The sequence below is a fragment of the Balaenoptera physalus genome, assembly GCF_965194825.1.
Source record: "Balaenoptera physalus genome assembly, chromosome: 21".
NCBI lineage: Eukaryota > Metazoa > Chordata > Mammalia > Artiodactyla > Balaenopteridae > Balaenoptera > Balaenoptera physalus.
In genome coordinates, this window is record NC_138902.1 from 22,750,123 (window position 1) to 22,772,822 (window position 22,700).

The following is a 22,700-nucleotide window of genomic DNA, read 5'->3' on the forward strand; positions in this document are numbered from 1 at the left end:
TAATAATAAGGCATTTGCAGCCTTTAGTATCCAACATGCAGAAGCTCTCAAGAAATATTAGCTATAGTATATAGCTATACTATCAACTTTCTTATGGTATCAACTTTCCCCCTAATCTCATAATTTTCTTTATGCATGAGACTATTTGTGCACCCACAGTTCTCTGTCTTTCCTCTCCCCTTGTACAACTCACCTCCTGTCAATACCATGTTTGTTTCGTTTGTCTGTGCTGATCACATTTACATTTTCCTATGCAATCACAGCAAAGGGTCCTGTGTTTTATCTACAGGTTGACACTAAGGGTTGAAAACCAAGAAGTTATATTAACTATTTAAGTTTCGCTCAGTCCTGGGGACAGGAGTATGGTAGGACTGTATTTTCTTCTCTCTGTATGTCTCTCAAGAATTAGAAGGTGGCTTGGGGAAGATTTGAGAATTTCAGACTCACAGATGCATGTCTTTCTTGTCCTAAATATTTTCTTTTTAACGATCTAGGAACAGCCCTTGACTGTTAGGAGACCGCCCAGGCCCTCCCTGAGCCAGTCACTGCCGTGAACCCAGGGTGATGTGATGTAGTGAGGCTGCCTGACCAGCAGTTCATACTTTACCTGAGACACAGCTGGGCGTGGTCCTCTCAGCAGTCCCAGGACAGGAACTTTCTCTAATTCTTGAGAGACATATGCAGGGAAAATACCCTGCTTATTACTAACCAGAGTTTTAGCCTGAAGTGCCATACAAAATTTTTAATCTTACAAGATACATGAGGCCCTTGGTGAGATCTCACTTATGGCCTAGACCATTATGTGGCTCAATACAGAATAAGGACTACCTGCCTCATAATTACCTGGAGTACTGGCTGAAATCCAGATGGTTTTCAGATGCCCCTCCCAGGTAGGAAAACCGAGGCTCAGAGAATCCCAGGTGCTAAGTGTTAGAGCCATAATACGGATCTCCTGGATTTGTCCAAGGCTGAGGGGCTGGGAGAGACATAAAAACCAAACAAAACATAACCACTCTTGAAAAGTTGTCTCTCTAAAGTAAATAGGACTTTTGTCTTAAATTCACGCTAAGTTGGAGGTCCGAAACTTTCTTAGAAATAGGTTTTCAGAAGAGGGAGGACAAATGAAATTTTATGTCTAAAGATATGGGGATTGGTTGGGGTTGGGGGGGACATTGAGAGAAAGGGTTCAAAACACAAGCTCCATCAATTTCTAGTTTACTACAGGACTAGCCCAGGCTGTTGTATAGAAAATTGGAAATACTGTGGTGAAATATCTAAGCTAGCCACGTGGACAATCAACCCAAAAATACTTTTCTGTTTCCCTTGAAACACGATTTTATTGATTTCACCAAATAAATATCTCAAAGTTATGACAGGAAGTTGAGTAAGTTATATGCTTGGAATTGCATTTATTAACAAGCACAATTGTAGTGCTTAGACTATAACAAGTACTGTTCTAAGTGCTTAGCAAATATTAACTCAATCCTCATACTTGCAACCCTATAGGTAGGTATTATTTGTAATATTCACCTTTTTATTTGGGAAACTGAGGCCCAGAGAGGTTGAATAGCTTGTCTAATGTCACACAATTAGTAGGTGGCAAAAACCCAGTATTAAAACCAGACTGTCTAGACTTTCATCACTTTGCTGTGTCACCTTATTATAAGTTGTGTTTAGGGAAGGGACTAAATTGACAAGACTCTCAACTAAAAGGAGAAGGGAGAAATGAGAAAATGAGTGATCCTAGAAACTAGAGAGGATTTAGGCTCAGAAATTTCTGGTGATGAGACCCAGAAGAACAAGAACTTGGTTGGAATATTAACTTGGGGTAGTATCTGAATCCATTGAGAAATGGGTTTGTTTTCTTTAAAATTTAGAAAGGCCAGTTGGATGAAGATTAATGAAAAAAAGTAGAAAGGAAAAGAGGAAGGTGCCTTAAGTGAGACATAACCTCTTCCCTCTAAGTAATAGGGGTGGAGGTCCTGTGGGAAAGGATGGGACTCTGTCTACCAGGTTTGTTAACCAGGATGAACAAGAAGAAAAATGGCAACCATTGTACTGGTTTTGATGATCCTTCAAAACCAAGGCTTCAGTTTCCAAGAATGGCATATGGTAGCATACCTACCGTGTGTCAGACGTGCCACTAAGTGTGTTTCCAGTTTCTCCAACATTTTAATTGGAGAAATAGTTCCTATGAGGTATGCATTAGTTCCCTATGGCTGCTGTAACAAATTACTACAAATGTGCTTGCTTAAAACAAAACACACTTATTTTCTTATGGTTCTGGAAGACAGGTCCAAAACCAGTTTCCCTGGGCTGAAACCAAGAGTTGACAGGGCCATCCATCTTCCTTCTAGCGGCTCTAAGGGAGAATCTGTTTCCTTGCCAGCATTCCTTAACTTCTGGCCACATCAGTCCAACCCCAACTTCATCATCACATTCTCTTTGGAGTAGAAACTCCCTCTGCCTCTCTCTTATGAGAACATCAGTGGTTACATTTGGGCCCATCCAGGTAATCCAGGAGGATCTCCCCATCTCAAGACCCTTACTTTCATCCCATTGGCAAAGTCCCTTCTGCCATTTAAGGTGACATTCACAGGTTCTGGGGATTAGAATGTGGACATTTGGGGGCAACGGTATTATTCAGTCTACTACAAGGTAGATACTATTATCTTTCTCAGATGAAGGAAATGAAGTTTAGGGAAGTAATCTGTCTCAGGTCTATAATTTCCAGAGTAGAGATTTAAATTCTGGCAGTGCGACTTTAGGACACACTCTAAACAACTTTAATCTGTGTCCTTAACTACTGCATAATCCTTGGTTAAGAGTCACACTTAGGTATCAAGACCCAATTGAATAAAACACTATGTACTGCCTCCTCTTTCACTTTGTTTGCCTGGTGTGTTTATGAATCTTGCCCAGAGCAGAAGAGTTCAGAAGATTGTTATGCAGGTTTACTAAGAGAAAGCATTTACTGTTTGATGTGCACTGAGTAATGGAAGGTTTTTTAAAATAGAATATGCCACCAAGTAGTGTTATCACCATTTTACATATTTAAACAACCAGACAACAACAACGAAAAGCTACAGATGCAAGGTGTCAGGGACATGTCTAAAGGCAGCCTGCCAGAAAAAGGGCTGGTACCAGATGCCCAGGTCTGAATTCATCCTGTCCAGTCCTGACTAAGCACCTGTTCAGAGGGATTGTGGCTCATCACCCAACACCTGAGTCTTCATACCCCAGCTTCAAGACGGAAATTAGCCGAGGGATCACAGATATTGTACCGATCACTGACTCATAATCTGCTATCCCCATCCTTTGTGGGACAGAACTTGGCACTTCTAAGATCCTTTTCTGCTTGAGAAAGAGCAGAGCAGCCTTTGCTCCTCTGGCTGTGGCCTACTGTGCTTTGCAAAGGTGATTTGGCAAGTGCAGCTGCAAACCCATCTCCAGTATCACACATCTATGGAAAATTCCAGTCAGATTTTAGACCCAGTCGCAGTACAGTTTCCTGAGGATCTGTAATGATTTGCTGAGGATCAGTAATGCTCTCCGTATGCTGGCTGACAAGGGCGTGACCTCTGCGCTTACTATACTCCATCTGTCAGCTCCGCTCTGACACAGTTGTCCGCGGGATTCCTTAGGAATATTGGAGGTATTTAGGCACAATTTCAGGGGCTGCTCTTTCCTGTATCCTCTCATTTCTTAATCAGTGTTTCCCAGTTGAGACTATAAATAATTCAACTTGGGTGGGTTATCAGAGGCATTCTTCCCTACTCTACTCCATTTGAATCTCTGTGCTCTTTAAGTTTCACATACGTGGCATCACATGTTTCCCATCATCGCTATTTTCAGCAGTCAGGGCTACAAAGGTAATTGTCAAGTTCATTAGCCTTTCCATTTCTTTCCCTCTTGGTTGTTTAAGAGTGATTTGCTAAAGACCGTGCGTTTCGATGTTTTGCAAGGCTCAGTGGTACAGAGACAGTATTGGAATTCTGCCCTGGAGAAATAGACATTCTGTTCATTGTTCTCCTTCTCTTATAGAACAGAAAAGAGATTCATCTATCACACAGTTACTCAAGGTTTCTCTACTTGCATTGCCAAGGATCTGGATAAGACTGGTAGTACTCCACATTTTCTGTTGGAAGGTACTTTGCATTCCATAAAATTAAATCCACACCATATGAGAACTTTAGTCTAACCTCTCATCTATTGATTCATGAGGTTTGACTCACTGAGATTTCCCCTCCTCATACTATTGTGAAGAAAAGAATTGTTGGCCAAATCCATGGTCAAATGTTTATATTACGTTTCCTAGTTTGTCAGTTATCTTTATGTTTGGATTGCCTTTTGCCGTGCAGAATTCTTTAATTTTTATGAAGTCAAATCAACTCTCCTTTTTCTTTATGATATCTCAGTTTCGTGTTCTACTTAGGGACAGACTTCCTCATAACAAGAATATGATTTCTTATCCTATTTTACATTCTTCTAGGTATTTGTTTCTTGCAATAGACTATTACCAAATGTATGCTATACATGCAGTCCTCGCTCTGAACAGTTTGCCCATGCATGAATTTCAGTTACCATGATTTAGTTAAATAATCCCAGGACCACAACAAAACAATCAAATTTCAGTTACTGCCATATTAACTGTGAGGAAGGGCATAAAGTGCAAACTTCACAGCTAGTTCTTAAGGCCACAGATCACCCGGGATATAACAGATGTGTAGCATGGTCAGTGAACAATCAGGTCCCTTCTTTCCAAGTCTGTAGGTGCTTGGTCACTGTGCATGTTATTCGGTTCACACACACACAGCAAGATCCATGTATTGCTTAGAACTGAACCGTTTAATCTTCAAGTATTTTGGAATTTTCCAGCTTTGTTTTTGTTATTGATTTCCAGTTTGACCTCACTGTGGTCTGAGAACAGACTTTATATGATCTCTGATGTTTTAAATTTATTAGAGTGTGTTTTATGGCCCAGAATGTGGTCTGTCTTGGTGTATACTTCATGTGAGCTTGAGACAATGTGTATTCTGCTGTTGTTGGATGAAGTAGTCTGTAGATGTTTATTATATCCATTTGGTTGATGGTGTTGTTGAATTCAGCTATGTCTGTACTGATTTTCTGCCTGATGGATTTGTCCATTTATGATAGAGGGGTGTAGAAATCTCCAACTATGACAGTGGATTTATCTCTTTCTCCTTGCAGTTCTATCAGTTTTTGTCTCACACATTTTGATGCTTTGTTGTTAGGCACATAAGCATTAAGAATTGTTATTTATGTCTTCTTGGAGAATTGACCCCTTTTTCATTATGGAATGCACCTCTTTATGCCTGATAATTTTCTTTGCTCTTAACTCTGCTTTGTCTGAAATTGATACAGCTTCTTAAACTTTCTTTTAATTAGTGTTAGCATGATGTATCTTTCCCCAACCCTTTACTTTTAAGCTATATGTGCCTTCATATTTAAAGTAGATTTCTTATATTTGGATCTTGTTTATCGATCCTCTGTGACAATCTCTGTCTTTTAATTGGTGTATTTATACCATTGGTATTTAAAATGATTACTGATATCATTGGATTAATATCTACCATATTTGTTAGTTTCATATTTATTGCCATTGTTCTTTGTTCCTTTTTTATATTCCACTCTTTTTCTGCTATTTCTGGTTTTAATCAAGCATTTTATATGATTCACTTTTCTCTTCCTTGAAAATCCAGACATGATGTACTGGTGAAATTAACTGCAGTGCATAGTCCTTTAGTGATGTGGTGTTATAGAAGCATTGCATAGTCTTATGATTAGGTCTCAGTCTGGTAATGAGCATGTGCTCCTCAGCTATGAATGTCACAACTGCCTCTCAGTATTTTCCCTCACCTTAGGTGAAACACAGTGGCTGGATATTTCCCTTCCCCCAGGTCAGTTAGGCTCTGACAAAACCCCGTAGGTTAGGCCTCTGGTAAAACAGTTTCTCCTGAGGGCAGGCCTTATGAAGAATAGCAGAATGCTCTGGTGTATTTCAAAATTGCTCCTTTCACCCTCCCCCTGCCAGAATCCCAAGGGGATTTTCCTTTGACCTTCACCTGGTAGTCACAACCTGGTAGAGCTCAAGAGACAAAACTTGCAAAAGGATAGGGGCTTCCCTGGAGTTTTTTTACCTCACAGACTTTTCCACACACGCCTCCAGCAATCCGTCAAATACAGTTCAGGTTTTTCTACCTCACTATTGGTTTCCACAGAGATTTCTGCTCTTGGGTTTCTGTTCCGGTAAGTTGTTATTCTCTGTATCTGCTATTCTGCCTCTCCAATTTTGGGCACGGTGATTTTTCCTGTGACCTCACTTCTCTAATTAATCTAAGAAGAACTGCTGATTTTTCAGTTTGTTCAGATATTTACCTGTTAGGACAGAGTGGCAACTTCCAAGCTCCTTCCATGCTGGACTCAAAACTAGAAGTCTCATAAGTTTTTTACAATGGAATAAAACATGTTAATTCTCAATATTTCTTACGTTTTAGGTTGCACTAAATATAAGGTTTACTAAATTTTTAAGTCTATCTGTAACTTTATAACCAACAAAAAAGTTTCTAGTGCTTTTGTCAGAAAGATTTTAAGGTCATAGAACAATAATATTTTCCCAGGTGATCATTAAGATCAACTTTGCACACAGTTCAGCTTGTATGATCATTTTTGTAGTTCCACAGTGAGGACAGCCTGTATTTTATTTACCCTCTATTTTATTTCTCATATATACATGGGTTCCTATTCTGGTTTAATAATATACTGATGTACTGTTATAGCTTATTAGATTTTTTTAAACTACTGAAATTTGGAGTGTGTTTTGATATTGGATATGGACATTTCTTTCCTCATTCCAACTTTACCCTACTTTAAAATATCTGCTTTATGGTGATATATCCCTCTTGATCATAATGACTTTTTAAAAATATGTTGCTGGAGTCTATTTGCTGATATTAGTTAGAACTTAAGATCTTAAAAGAAATGTGCTTCTAGTTACTTTTGGGGTAAATTTTCCATATCTGATTTTTGTATTAGGATTCTTCTAGCTTTTTTAATACATTGGAAAATAACTGATGTCTTTCTAAGGTGTATAGCTTTGATTATATTTTCTAATTTCATAAAACTACTTGTATTCTCTACTCAAAATATGAGTAAATATTGGCTGCATATAACTTATCAGTAATCAGCCATTTTGTCCAGATTTTCAAATGTGTTGGCATAAAGCTAGCACAGTATTCTTTTGTAATTAAAAAAAAAAATTCTGTTTTAGAGCTAGTCCCATCTCTATCATATTTGCCAAATATTGCTTATTTTACTGGTCTTTCTTTTTGTTTTATTTGTCAAGTTTACTGCTTTTCTTCTCTATTTTTGACTTTTCTCTTTATTAATTTTGTCCTTCCACTCTTTTGGATTTACCTTGTTCTTTTTCTATGTCTACTGTCCAATTCCTGTAGCTTCAAGAGCCATTTTCAACAACTCAGCCAGCTCTGCCAGCTGTGTCACAGCCACTTTATCATATGCCATTAAAACTTAATCTCATACACTGGGTTAAGACTCAGCAGCCTTATCTTGCTTTCACAATTGTTCTATGGCCTTGGATCCTTCTTCTTCTCCTAAATTAGCACTATCATCAGGGAAAATTCTAGTGGGCTGCATGCTGCTTATAAGGCTTGCCTTTCCTCCAGTTTCATCATAAAAAACATTTCCACCCTTTTTTTGATGTTGATCGAAAATTTAGCAACACTTCTTTGCACTGTATTCAAATCCCGAAATATAAGCAAGTCTTCATGCACACAGGCTCACTGAAATGTCATAATTTTAAACTATGTATGACCTTGAACAATGACCTTTCCAAATACTCCATGGTCCCCCTTTCTTCCTAGGTGTTCAGAGTTTTTCATTCCTACAACATCTTTTACACATGGTCAATTTGTGTCATAAGCTCTTCCTCCCTCCCACTCTGAGTATATATCCAAAGGAAACATCATCATTATTTGAAGAGATATCTGTACTCCCGTGGTCATTGTAGCATTATTCACAAGAGCCAAGGTATGGAAACAACCTAAGTGTCCACAGTAGATTAATGGATAAAGGAAATATGACATACACACACACACACACGCATATATATACATACAATGGAATATTATTCAACCTTTAAAAAGAAGAAAATCCTATAATTTAAGACAACATGGATAAAACTGGAGGACACTATGCTAAGTGAAATAAGACAAAGACAAATAGTGCATGATGTCACTTATATGTGGACTCTAAAAAAATAACTAAATAAACTCTTCCTTCCCTGGACATTTTCCTCAGCAGAATCTAGCTGCCTCTACTATGCGTCTCATCTTTTTTTCATTGTTTGTACCATATCACAACCCCAGGGAACCTATGTATTTACTGATGTGTATCTAGATTATAGTTTACCATTTTTCTTTTTCTTCGTAATTCATTCCTTCCACTTCTGGCATCAGAACCTCATTTTTCCTTTGGAGAAGTCCTTGTGATTCAGGTAGGCTGTGTGTCTCCTCGGCAGTGATGCTCTGACCGAAGCACAAAGCCCGTGCAATCCTACAATGTTCTGAAACAGTATTGGTGGCCATAATGTCTTGGCACTTGCAGTCCAGAGCAGAATGCACAGGTGAAGGACGTATGGCTAGATAAAGGCTAGAGCCACAGTGAGGAGGAAAATAGGAGGGCGATGGCTCCCACATGTGTGAGCTGGGATGGGGTTCGGGGGCATGGCTGCAGCGAGGCTGAGAGCTGACACCAAAATACAGGGCAACAGGAAGCTTGCTTAGGTGGAATTGTTACAAGCATCACTGCTAAGAGGAATGGGGCCATTTATTATTTTTGAAAGTCAAATGTTTGTAGATTGGCAACTGTCTATACTTTTTGTTTCAAATGGCTTTATTAGACTAATAACCTCTGATACAAATGGGCTTCAATTAAAGAGCTTGTATATAATTTGGTGTAATATCTCAGCTCAAGACATAAGGAGATTTTTCCTCCCATAAAAGCCAGGGTAAATTATCTCGTAAGTGGTAGAGGTTATTATGGTACTTACTCATTTTTTTCTGTTCATTTAATCAAAAGTGGTGCAATTTCCACTTGATGGAGATTAGATGGTGCTCTTTTGAGCTAATGTTGTGAGTCAGTCACTAGACTACTTTGTGCTTCAAGACTGAAAGAAGCCATTGTCCTTATGTCTTCTTGCCCTTAGCCTTGTCTTCTCCGGGGAGTTCTGGGGGATAGTGTTGGATGAATTGAAGCTTATGTCTCACCTCTAAGTGATGATACTCTTCAGCTTACAATAGGCAGAGAGTAATTCCCTGAGATGGAAGAGGAAGCCAAGCTTACAGGTCTCTAGTTGGTTAGAGATGGGAGGGAGTATGTTTACCTGGACTTACCCTGCCGTAGGTGTCAGCTCTTACACGTCTATCCCTCAGCAGCAGACGCTGGTGTGTTTCCATATTATTGCTATGCCCTGCAAGTTTATAACCATCAACTGTGTTTAACTACTTTGATCTATTAATTTAATAGCCATGGGTAGGTAGTGTCACCTGCCAATTATTATTAGGTATTAGATGGTATCTACTATTATTACTATTAGAATTTTCTATATGATTGAGTATAGCTTCAGTTTGAGTTTCATCTAACAGAATATACTTTTTTTGTTTTACAAATATCACAGTGAGACGCACATGAAATAATCATAAATAAAAGCTGAAAAAAGAATCTCAGCAAAAAAGATGCATGCTTATGTGACATTTCTGCTTTCTAGGGCTTTGATCTGAGATTCCCTAATTTTTCATTTTGGATGTCATGGGATATGGTAAATGAAATTTAACCTTCCCAAATCTGTCAAGCATTTCATTTTGGTGGGGAGGGTGGTCATGCTGTAACACCAGTTGGTGTTTCTTGGTGATAGTTTGGGGTTTTAGTTAACTATAGGGTTTGTTTCTATTTGAGATATAGTTGAGATGTAAGTGGCATACAGTAAAATGCACAGTCTGAAAGTATACAATTTGGTAAGTTTTGAGCTGTGTATATACCCATAAAGCCATCACCACAATCAAGAAAATGAACAAATCCCTCTCCCTCGGGAGTTTCCTCTGGGTCACTCCGATCCCTTACCGTCTGCCACCTCCACCCCAGACAACCACTGATCTGCTTTCCGTTACTATAGATTAGTTTCCATTTTCTAGAATTCTATATAATGGGATCATACAGTATGCACTCTTTTTTGGTCTGGCTTCGTTTCCTCAGCATAGTTATTTCTGGATTCATCTGTGTTGTGTATACCCATGGTTCTTTCCCTTTTATTGCTGGTCCGTATTCCATTGTATGGATATACCACAGTTTATCATCTGCTCACCTTTTAATGGACATTTGGGTTGCTCCTGGATTTTGGCTACTTCAGATGAAACTGCTATGAACATTTATATATAGATCTTTGATTGGATTTATGCTTTCTCTTCTCTTGGGTGAAAGTTTAAGCGTGACCAGCTGGATCACGTGGCAGGTGTATGTTTCCACTTTTCAAGAAATGCCACCAGCAGTGTTGAGAGTTCCCGTTCCTGCAGTCCTGACTAACGCTGGGTGTGGTCAGCCTTTGTAGTTTAGACACCCTAAGAGATGTGAAGGGTATCTCGTTCTGGTTTTGGTTGCATTTCCCTAATGAGTAATGATGCTGAGCATCTTTTCATGTGCTTATTTACCATTGGTGCACCTTGTTTGGAGAAATGTTTGTTCAAACTTTTTCTGCCCCCTTTTTATTGTTTTTTTTTTTTCTTCTTACTGAGTTTTTAGAGTTCTTTATATATTCTGTATACAAGCCCTTTTATCAGATACATGCTTTGCAAATCTTTCCTCCTAGTCTGTGTCTTGTCTGTTCATTCATTGTCTTTGGAGGAACATAAGTTTTTAACTTTGATGACGGGCTTATCATTTAGAAAGAAACTATTTTATTCACAATATCAAAAGTACTTTTAAGACTTATAAAAACACTTCTACTTTCAGCTAAGACAGAGTAACAGAGACTGTATTTACTCTTGCACCTGGGAATAAACTCCAGCAAAGTATATAAAATAATGATTTTCAAGACCCTGAGCATCAGGTGACAAAGGACAATGATCCCGAGATACAGGAAACAAATGGGTGAGTCCCATAACTGGCCCAGCGTAGTGCCTTGAGAGTGTCCAGGCTGCGGTGCAGAGAGGGCCGAGCTGAGACAGACCCTCTGAATTAAGGAGCCCAGGGTGACTAGAGTTTGCAGGACACAGGACTGGAGAGAAGAGACCTCCAGAGGGTTCCCTGGAGAACCCAGCAGGGTGCTGATCAGCACATGTGTGTGAGCAAACTGTCTGAGACTGGGGAAAGGGGGTGGTGCTAAGCTCTCATTTCAGCTCCTCCTACCCACACCCAGAGCGCTAAGTAACTTGTGGCGTCTCTGTTCCCAATTCCCCACCCCCGCTCTCTAAATAACCCATTTCCAACGATAGTTCAGAAGAGGGCATTTTTAGCTACACTTAACAGGTCTTCCTAAAGAGTCTCTGAGTCTTGTAATTCTCAGAATTTAGAAAACCTTTCAAGATGTTGGCATTAGAATCTTCCCAAATGGGTCTTGAGTTGGGCATGACTTTTAGTTTGTAAAAGATGCGAGACCCAGGTAGGACGGAAGAGCAGAGTGAGTTCCAGAGCGGAGCACTCCTGGGTTGTGTGCCAGGCCTGGCATGTGGAGGAACAGTGATACGCCGAGAAGTCTGACACCTGCCCAGCTGGGCCTTCGTGTGCCCTTGGGAAGAAGAGGGTGTAGACTGTGGCCCTGACGGCCTGTGTGCCACACCAGTGTCAGATTTGGAACCACAGACCTGACGGAGCTTGAGAAGCCGCCTTGTATATGCCGTCCACTTACGGACTCATCAAATGATCGATTCTTCTTCACCATCTATCTCAGGCCTGCTATGGGCCGGGCACTGTTCTGGATGCTTGGATCCAACAGTGAGCAAGAGAAATCCCCACACTCGTGACTCTTACATTCTAGTAGAAGAGACACACCATCAACCAATATATGTCAGGTGGACAGAAGTACCATAAGAAAAATAAAGCAGGTGATGGGATGTGGGTGACCAGGAGGTTGGGGGTGCTATTTACACAGGGTGGTCAGGGAGTTCTTTTTGAGGTGGTGACATCTGAGCAGAGACTTGAATGAAGCTTGTATGGGGAGGGGGGATGGGGACCTAAGTGGTGAAAACGGGGTCCTGAGGTGGGAGTGTGCTTTACAAGGAGGCCAATGGGGCTAGAGCAGGATGAGGAAGGAGCGAGGGGCAGGAGAATGGAGCAGATGACACCGGACCCTGCAGATGTGTGAGTGACAAAGGAGGTGGCAGAGGATCTGAACAGATGAGTAGCACGGCCTGACGTGCCCTGGGAGGGAACCCCTCTGGCTTCAGTGGGGAATAGACTGGGGTCAGGAGCTCAGCTAGGAGACCACCACACATCCGGGTTGATGGTGGCATGGACCAGAGAGCTGAGGAAGTGGTCAGATGCTGATGGGTTTGAAGCTGGAGCAGCGGGACGTGCCGATGTATTCAGCGTGTGGTATGAGAGAAGAAGGGCGGAAAAAATGACCCCATGTGTTCTGTCCAAAGTAACTGAAGGACAGAGTGGACACTCACAGACACGGGAAGCCTGGGAACGGAGTGGCCTGGTGGGGCGTGAGGCCAGTGGGAATCAGGAGTTTGATTTTGGGCACATCGGTATCCAAGTGACAGTGTTTAATAGGTAGTGAGATCTCAGCTGATATTCAGGCCAGAAGTCAGGACTGGAGGTGACCTGAGACCACGGCCAGGGAAGTAGACTGAGCTACCCCAAGAAATGGTTCTTTCCCCTGATGAAGCCAGTCCTGTTTGGGGGTCCCATACTTTCTAACGGGTGTCCACACTTTTCATGATTACATTTTCTTTGCACTGAGGCTTCTTCATTTGAAAGCCAGCTGCACCTGTCGGCAGGAAGGTGTACCTGAAAAATAAGAAAAAATAGACTTAAATAATTAAATAAGAATTCTTTCTTGTTCACAGTTACAACTTTGAAGAGGCTGGAGAGTCTAAGGAGGGCTCGGTTTCCATTGGTCCTGCAATGTTAACACTTTTCAGGACGCCAGGGATGCTTTTTGTTTAAAATGGCCTCAAGTCCAGGCTGGATCTTCTGGGAATGAAACTTGGGTGGGGGGAGTAGATAAAGAAAAGCTGGTGTTGGAAGAGGGTCCTGGCTGGAACACGTTCCCAGTAGTGTTTGTTTATGCAAGTGGGAGATATTATTCATGTGCAAAATAAGGAGGCCGAACCATCTCAAGCTTTCTTCCAGCCTCAAGGCTCTGTGGGTCTGACCCTAAGCCTGTGGGGTCTCTCAGCAACCCCCTCACCCAGAGGAATTCATTTCTCCTGCCCCCTCCCTTCCTCCAAGAAAAACCGATTTGCAGGAATTCTTATCTTCGTTCTGAGACCTGAATCCAAGATACAGTTTCTGATCATTCTTCAGGACTTCAGGTGGCTCCCTTAGTCCTTCAGAACCAGGTCGATTTTGACAAGGCTGCCGGGCCAGTGTTTCAAATTTCAGGTCGGGTCCTAAAAGTTCCTCCCGTTTCTCAGTTGAAAGGAGAACTCAGGTTGGAGGGAGACAGTTTTAGTCTGAAGGCTTTTATGAAACTGTCTGCATTCACTCACTCCTCTGAGCCTGGAGCCGTTTCCAGTAAGAAGGAGGTGACAGGCTCTCCAAATCGAGTCACCTTTTGAAAGCACTCCAGCCCAGCAGCATGGGGGCTTTTGATGATCCTGACTTGCGTCTTGAGAAGAGGGCAGGCCAGAGCTGGGTTTGGGCTCTGTTCCTCCTCCGCCCCCTCCTCACCCCCCCCTCCTCCGCCCCCTCCTCACCCCCCCCTCCTCACCCCCCCTCCTCCCCCCTCCTCCCCCACCCCCCTCCTCCCCCCTCCTCCCCCACCCCCCCTTAGCGTACTTTGATCTGTGAAGCATGTCTAATCCTCAGCCAAGTCTGCTAGAACTTTATCCAGAGCCGGAAAAGGGGAAATATTTTTCCTTTCTTGGGTGGATTTGTATTTATATAAACCCTTAGCAACGCTGATGGAGCCAAGTGGCCAGCACACGCGTCTGAGGAGCGGGGAGTTGGAATGACTGAGTGGCGGGAATAGGCAGGGCAGCGTGTCCCTCTGTCCCTGGTCAGCTTTGACATGGGTCAGACCTACTAAAGGTCAGGAGAGGGTGGTGTAAGTCCTCACGTGCATTTTGCTGAAGGATGTGCTTGTTCCTAAGGCTGTTTATACAACAGCTCGAGCTGAGCCAGCAACGGATCAGTTAACTCCAGATCATAACTCCAGTGAGATACCTGTATGTATATGAATGATTAGGTCACTTTCTTTCTTTTGTCGTCACTAGGAATATAGGTTGTGGAAGGCCTTAGCTGTCCTCTGAAACTTTAACCTCGGAAGCTTGACCTTTTCACAGTGTGTCCCGTTATCGATTTTACTTGCATGAATTTGTCTACACCTTTTTGGTCAAGCCCTTGCCATTTCTCATGGGTAGTGAGTTTTTACCTCTTTTTTAAAAATAATTAATTAATTAATTAATTTTTATTTATGGCTGTGTTGGGTCTTTGTTTCTGTGCGAGGGCTTTCTCCAGTTGTGGCAAGTGGGGGCCACTCTTCATCGCGGTGCGCGGGCCTCTCATTATCGCGGCCTCTCTTGTTGCGGAGCACAGGCTCCAGACGTACAGGCTCAGTAGTTGTGGCTCACGGGCCTAGTTGCTCCGCGGCATGTGGGATCTTCCCAGACCAGGGCTCGAACCCGTGTCCCCTGCATTGGCAGGCGGATTCTCAACCACTGCGCCACCTGGGAAGCCCTTAACTCTTTTTTTATTGAGGTAACATTGATTTATAACATTATATAAGTTTCGGGTGTACAACATATTTCTACATCTGTACACCCTACAGTGTGCTCACCACCAAAAATTCAGTTTCTATCCATCACCATCTATTTCCTCCTTTTTACCCTCCCCCCATCCCTTCCCCTCTGGGAATCACTATTCTGTTCTTTGCATCTACCTGTTTGTTTTTGTTTAGTTTGGTTTGTTCATTTAGTTATTGTTTATTAGTTTTTTATATTCCACATATGAGTGACAGCAGACAGTATTTGTCTTTCTCCATCTGACTTATTTCAGGGTGATGAATTATTTAATTATTTTAAATTTCTTTATTCTTTTGGCTGCGCTGCATGGCATGTGGGAGCTTAGTTCCCCTGACCAGGGATTGAATCCGTGCCCCTTGCATTGGAAGCACTGCATCTTAACCACTGGACCACCAGGGAAGTCCAGGGTGGTGAATTTTTAAAGCCTGCTTACCATCGATATGAAGGCTTTCTTGTCCTAAAACCACCTTGTTGAAGTGGTACCTCATTGTTCTACATTTCTAGGATACAGCATGATTCGCTTTCAGATATTCTCGAGAAATCTTGTACAGAATCTAAAGACAGGCTCTCTCGTTCTTGTGATATCACGATTTGTATATTATCTGGGCTAGTCTGGGACTGATAGAGGTGCTGACAACAGCCAGTGTATAGAATGTTGATATAAAGCAATCTATTATTTTGCTATTTTTTGCTTTTAGAACCAAAAGCAAACCCAGTGTAGGCACCCCAGATTCTGGCAACTTCCCTGGAGTAATTCTGCTACATATTAATAAGCACCACAGGAGCCTGGTCTCCAGGAATGTTTATTTTGTGTCTGTTGGGGTCTCATACTTCAGCAGGGAATCTTCCCAAAGTTTCTCCCTGGCATCTCATCCCAGTTCTGTGATGGACACTTGGGGAAGGAAACTCCTTGGGGACCCTGGGACTCTTTCAGCAGGTGGAGAGAATCCAGGCAGAAAAGCAGCCTGGAGGAGGAGGAGGAGAAGATGGGGACTCTTGTTCCACCGCAGGTGATGGAAATAGGGGGGCTGTAGAAGGGGAATTTCAAAGTGCTGAGTTATGAGGAAGTGGTGGGGAAGAATGGGACAGAGGGTTGCATGTGGTCAAATAAAAACACAAAAAAGAAAAAAAAAGACGTTAGGAAAAGGAAGTGTAAGCTTGTAATGTGAGGGAAGAAGATTTACAAAGAAATGTTGTCAACAGTTTCCCCCCCACCCTTGGTTGAACTTTTGCCAAGTGCTTGATCTGAGGTCCCAGCTCTTTTGCTCCAGAAGAGACCTGTGTGATGATCCATCCCGGAGGGGCCCTGGACCAAATGCCACTCTTCTTAGTTTAGCATACCTGAGATGCTTAGTCACCTCCTGTTCCTCAAACAAACAAACAAACAGCTTTATGTAGTTAAAAGCAAACAATCATCTTCTGTCAGGAACTGGGTTAAACAAGGAAAAGCTAGGCTTGTCTGCTCCAGATGGAGCACCTGCCATAAAAGGAAAAATTTCTAAGTGTCCATCATTTGTGCCCGGCTTGCGGGGAGGCTTGGCTTCCACTGAATTACTCATCAGGAAAGTCTGAGTGCTTCACAGGTTAGCAACATGGAATGAGTCAGAGAAGAAATCAAGAGTGTGGCCTTTGTCTTTCCTTCTGCCTGCAACTGTCACCACTGTCACCACCTTGGAGGATGTTGGGAAGACGCTGAAGTGTTGAAGTTTCGTTTGTTCAGTGCAGCCTAATGACAAACCATGAAGACTCACTGAAGATAGGTACTGAGTTATACCCTTAGTTCAAGGTCATCTCTAAGAACCCCAACTGGCCTGCTTCTGTTTTGCTTATAGGTTGTCCTCTCTTAATGATAAGACTTTACAAATTGTCCCCAAAGCTTCAAGACACAAGACGCGTTTCTGAGTGATTTTTTTTAAAAAAACAAAGTCCCAGCATTTAGAATCAAAACTGGACTTGAGAATTCAACAAATCTGGGAGACAGAAATGCCTTTACACTGTTAAATTGCCTGGAACTCAGTGGATTCCTATACTTTGAAGAACTGCAGGGCTACATGGTGAAAGTGAAAACACAATTCTGGAAGACAGTCACAATGTCTGATGGTGTAAGTTTTTGCATCTACTTTTGCACTTCATAACTTAGGATGTATCCGATTATTAAGTGGCCTTATCAGTTTGACTTCTTTCCAAGAGGAACAAATTGAGCCAAAAGCAAACTGCTCACAGGGAGAACACAGCATCCCTGCAGTTTGGGGGACCCCTCTCAGAGTCCCAGAGCTCCCTAAGAGTGTATGGTGAGGCCCAAGTGCTGGATGGTATCTGTGGGCACCCCAGCTGACTTCCCTGTGGCCCAGCAGGAAGATGCCTGAGAATCTAGGGGTACCCCAGCCAATTTCCTGGTGAGTTCAGCAGTATCCCCCAGGGCACATCCCCAGAGAGTTTCGAGGGTGGCCTAGCTGGCTTCCTCATTGATTCAGCAGCAAGCCGGGAGGGCGGGTAGCTTTTCAGGGACTCTAGTTGGTGCCCATCTAGCCTCAGTTCAACAGCATGATCCCCACCTTCCCCCCAAAGACAGCTTCCTGGGGAATTTTGTCAGCACCTAGGGGACAGTTCCCTGCTGGCTTTAGCCAGCTGACTGTGGACTAGTCTGGCCTGGGCAGCCCAGCAGGCTTTTCCCCCACTCAGAGGCTGTACCATACCCCATCCAACCAATGAGGTCTGAATCTCAGCTTTGCCCAGGGCGCTCCCACGCCCAAGTTCTTCTTCCTGGGCAATTCTCCGTCAGCCCTGGAGTTATCCTTTAGAGTTTTCTTTCCTCTTGGTAGTAAATTCACTGTAATAGGTTAATAATTATTTATGTTAAAGCTTACTCGGTGGTTCTGTCTCCTGAGTAGACCCTGACTGATCCACACAGCCAGTAAATCTTAGCCAGGATTGCAACTAAGGCTGTCTGATTCCAGAACCAAACTACTTTGTATTGTTTCTCTATGACCAGCAGTTTCATATACATTGATTGTTGTGATTAAAGTGCTTTAGACTAATTTTTTGTTTGTTTTTTAAATTTTTTTTGGAGTATAGTTGATTTACAATGTTGTGTTAGTTTCAGGTGAACAGCAAAGTGAATCAGTAATACATATACATATATCCACTCTTTTTTAGATTCTTTTCCCATATGGGTCATTACAGAGTATTGAGTAGAGTTCCCTGTGCTATACAGTAGGTCCTTGTTAGTTATCTATTTTATATATAATAGTGTGTACACGTCAATCCCAGTCTCCCAATTTATCCCTCCCCTGCCCCTTCCACCCAGTAACCATAAGTTTGTTTTCTACATCTGTGGCTCTATTTCTGTTCTGTACCATTTTTTTAGATTACACATATAAATGATCATATGATATGTGTCTTCCTCTGTCTGACTTCACTCAGTATGACAATCTGTAGGTCCATCCATGTTGCTGCAAATGTCATCATTCTTTGTTATGGCTGAGTAATATTCCATTGTATATATGTACCATATCTTCTTTACCCACTCCTCTGTCAATGGACATTTAGGTTGCTTTCATGTCTTGGCTATTGTAAATAGTGCTGCAATGAACATTAGGGTGCATGTATCTTTTCGAATTATGGTTTTCTCCAGACATATGCCCAGGAGTGGGATTTTGGATCATATGGTAGCTCTATAAGTCTTTTAAGGAACCTTCATACTGTTCTCCATAATGGTTGTACCAATTTACATTCCCACCAACAGTGTAGGAGGGTTCCCTTTTCTCCACACCCTCTCCAGCTTTTATTGTTTGTAGACGTCTTGATGATGGCCATTCTGACTGGTGTGAGGTGAAACCTCATTGTAGTTTTGATTTGCATTTCTCTAATAATTAGTGCTGTTGAGCATCTTTTCATGTGCTTTTTGGCCATCTGTGTATGTCTTCCTTGGAGAAATGTTTATTTAGATCATCCACCCATTTTTTGATTTTTTTTTTTTTTTTTTTTGTATTGAGCTGCATGAGCTGTTTATATCTTGGAGATTAATCCCTTGTCAGTCGCATCATTTGCAAATGTTTTCTCCCATTCTGTGGATTGTCTTTTTGTTTTGTTTATGGTTTCCTTTGCTGTGCAAAAGCTTTTAAGTTTCATTATGTCCCATTTGTTTATTTTTGTTTGTATTTTCATTACTCTAGGAGGTGGGTCAAAAATGATCTTGCTGCAATTTATGTATGAGAGTGTTCTGCCTATGTTTTCCTCTAAGAGTTTTATAGTACCCGGCCTTACATTTAGGTCTTTAATCCATTTTGAGTTTATTTTTGCATATGGTGTTAGTGTTCTAATTTCATTCTTTTACATGTAGTTGTCCTGTTCTCCCAGCACCACTTACTGAAGAGACTGTCTTTTCTCCATTGTATATTCTTGCCTCCTTTGTCATAGATTAGTTGATCATAGGTGTGTAGGTTTATTTCTGGGCTTTCTATCCTGTTCCACTGATCTATATTTCTGTTTTTGTGCCAGTACCATACTGTTTTGATGACTGTAGCTTTGTAGTATAGTCTGAAGTCAGGGAGCCTGATTCCTCCGGCTCCGTTTTTCTTTCTCAAGGTTGCTTTGGCTATTCGGGGTCTTTTGTGTTTCCATACAAATTGTAAAATTTTTTGTTCTAGTTTCTGTAAAAAATGGCATTGGTAATTTGCTAAGTATTGCATAGACTGACTTTTGATAAAAATCTGTTTTCAATAGCAAGCACATGTTATTTCACCATTGTTTTTTTTTTAATGGAAATGTCTACCATACAGATGGCTTTCTTACCACATAACCCACTCTGGAAAAGACATGGACACCCCTGTTTATCTTTTCAAAAGAGCAGTTCGTCACCTTGGCCTCCAGGGCCTTTGCGCTGGGCTCCTTTCTCTCTTTTTTTAACATTTTTTTAATAATTAATTTATTTTTATTATTTATTTATTTATCTTTGGCTGCGTTGGGTCTTCGTTGCTGCACGTGGGCTTTCTCTAGTTGCGGTGAGTGGGGGCTACTCTTTGTTGCGGTGCACGGGCTTCTCATTGTGGTGGCTTCTCGTTGTGGAGCACAGGCTCTAGGCACGTGGGTTTCAGTAGTTATGGCACGTGGGCTCAGTAGCTGTGGCACATGGGCTTAGTTGCTCCGCGGCATGTGGGATCTTCCTGGACCAGGGTTCGAACCCATGTCCCCTGCATTGGAAGGCGGATTCTTAACCACTGGACCACCAGGGAAGTCCCTCCTTTCTCTTTTTTATCTTCTAAGCCTTGTGATCTTTCATTCATTCTATTACTCACTCACTCCTCCATCTACCCACCTGTTCATTGTAGTAGTTCAGACACGGAGACTTAGAGCTGGAGAAAACTCAGAGAGAAACAGGGCCATTTCCTTAATTGTGTTTTTCGGGTGTGGGATACCCAGCTCAGAGTACAAGTGGCAAGTACAACATAATTCACAGCTTTGTGGAAATTTGTCTCTGGCTGTGGTTCCCACTTCCGCCTCCCATTCTTTCCTCAGCCTTCTTCAGTCACACACCTGTCCCCACCTTTCTGCTTCTGTCAAAGCCTCCAGTCACCTCCAAACCCAGTGGTCCCGTCTCCGTTGTTACTTTGCTTGTCCACTCAGCAGAGGTGAGCATAGCTGGTCACTCCCTTTTCTTGAAGGAGTTTGGTTTCCTTTGTGAAGCCATGTTCTTCTTGTTCTCCTTCTGCCTCCTTGGCAGTTCCTGGCTGGCCTCTCTCCTTTTCAGCCTCTAAACTTGGAGCACCCCAGGCTCTGTTTCCTTTTTCTTCTTTATCTACTCAATTTCCTGGGTGATGTCATTCACTTTTACGCCTTTCCAGATCATGTGTTTGCTGATTCCTCCCAAATTTCTACCTCCAGCCTTAACCTTTTCCTGCAAATCCAGAACTGAATGTGTAATTCCACAATTAATATCTATCACTCTGTTGTCTAACAGTCAAATCTAACTTGGCCAAAACAGAACTCCTAATTTCTCCCCTTCCCACAAACCATCTTCTCGCTTAGTCTTGCAAGTAGTACCACCAGCTGCCGTCTTCCCATACCAAAGATTTGGAATTATCCTTGGTTCGTCTCTGCATCTTACCTCCACATCCAATTCATTGGCAAGTCCTGCTGACTGTCTATGAAACATAACGCCAGTCACTCCATCTCCGTGGGCGCCTCTCCAGACCAGGCCTCCACCACCTCTCACCTGGGCTCCTCTGTGAGCCTTCTTATGGTTTCCTTGCCTTCATTTTGCCATCCCACACAGCAGCCAGAGGGATCTTCTTAGATCAGATGTCATTACTCTGTTTAAAACCTTCCATATGGCTCCCCACCACTTAGAATCAAAACCAAACATTTTCCCCTGGTCTGCAAAGTCCCCATGATCTGGGCCTCACTGCCTTGCTTCTTCGTCTTGTCCCGTTTCCCCTTCACCCCATGATCTAGATTCTTCTCTGGGCAGCCAAGCATCTTCCTACTTTCGTGACTTTGCATTAGCGGTTTCCTCTGCCTGGAATGTTCTTCCCACAGCTTGCTTCTCCTTGTCGTTCAGATTTCAGCATAAACGTCACCTCCTCAGAGAGGCATCCTGGGCACCCAGTCACTCCCTATCTCATTAGCCTGTTTTAATAATCTGTGTAACAAGTTTTTAGTAAGTTATGCAGTTTGTTCCTTACTAATCTTCCTTCTAGACTATAAGCGCCACGAAATCAGGGGTCTTCGTGAACCTTATTCGCTGCTGTTCTCTCAGAGTCTGTGGTGCTGTCTCACATTAGTTGGTGGTTGTTATGTACCTGTTGAATGAATGAGTGAACTCAGTGGCAGAACCAGGCCTAGGACATAAGATTTTCCTCTTTCGTTTCACATCTTATTTATACCAGGATGTCTTTTGCCCGTAAAGTTATCCTAGCTCCAAGTTATTGATATCTCCTGTTTACTTAAAGGTTATGGTAAAATTTCCAAAAACAATTCCAAAGCCAAATTACCTTTAATCCATTTTGATTTTAAATTTACTTTTAAACTTCACCTTTCATTTCAATATGATAGAAAATACCACATTCAATGACATTTTATGACCTATATCCTTTGGTTTTTAAACTTAAAATTGTTTCCATTTATTCCAAGTGACTGTTATAAAATGGCACTTCAGGACACTTTTATAAGTTGGGAAGATCACACTTCCATAGTTGTGCATAATTTTTACCTCTGTGAAAATGATGTCGGCCAGAGATGGGCCCAGTCCTGGTCTCAGAGATGGAAGGACCAGGTCTGTTTCTGTCTTGACACAGGCTTGCTGTGCTACTTCCTGCACATCAGTTTCTCTTCTCAAAAAAAGTCATAATTCATAGTCACAAAATGGATTTTTTTTTAAAAAAACAAGACTACCAAAAAGTACAACCTAGTCTATTTATTTCTTTGGAACAGCAGCCAAGCCGGAGCTGCCCAACCGTGGTCCTGAGGGAGGCGCTGTGCTGTGATGAGGCTCAGCCGTGGGGACCGTCCCCTGAAGCGGCATGAGGCGGCCAGGTCTGCAAATGTTGGTTTTGTGGGAACCGATAGGTACCGAGAGATCCCTTCCGCTCCCTTTTCTCACACTCTTACGTGTGCACAGTGGTGCATTTTTCTTATTTTTTATTCAAGTGTACTTGATTTACAGTATTATGTTAGTTTCAGGTGTACAGCACAGTG

At 42.2% G+C, this 22,700-nt stretch overlaps 1 protein-coding gene across 7 annotated transcripts in view; it reads left to right on the forward strand.

Moving 5' to 3' along the window:
* MFHAS1 (multifunctional ROCO family signaling regulator 1) overlaps nt 1–22,700 on the forward strand; it is a 132,321-nt gene that overhangs the window by 85,377 nt on the left and 24,244 nt on the right. Inside the window, exon 2 of one of the 7 annotated variants that reach the window (XM_082444607.1) lies at nt 22,437–22,538. The exons of 5 other annotated variants lie outside the window; for them this stretch is intronic. In XM_082444607.1, the coding sequence (XP_082300733.1) occupies nt 22,437–22,489 (53 nt within the window). In that variant the 3' untranslated portion in view covers nt 22,490–22,538. Of the gene's footprint in view, nt 1–4,044; nt 12,343–22,436; nt 22,539–22,700 lie in introns of those variants that run through there. One more of the 7 variants, XM_082444605.1, reaches the window with a different exon arrangement.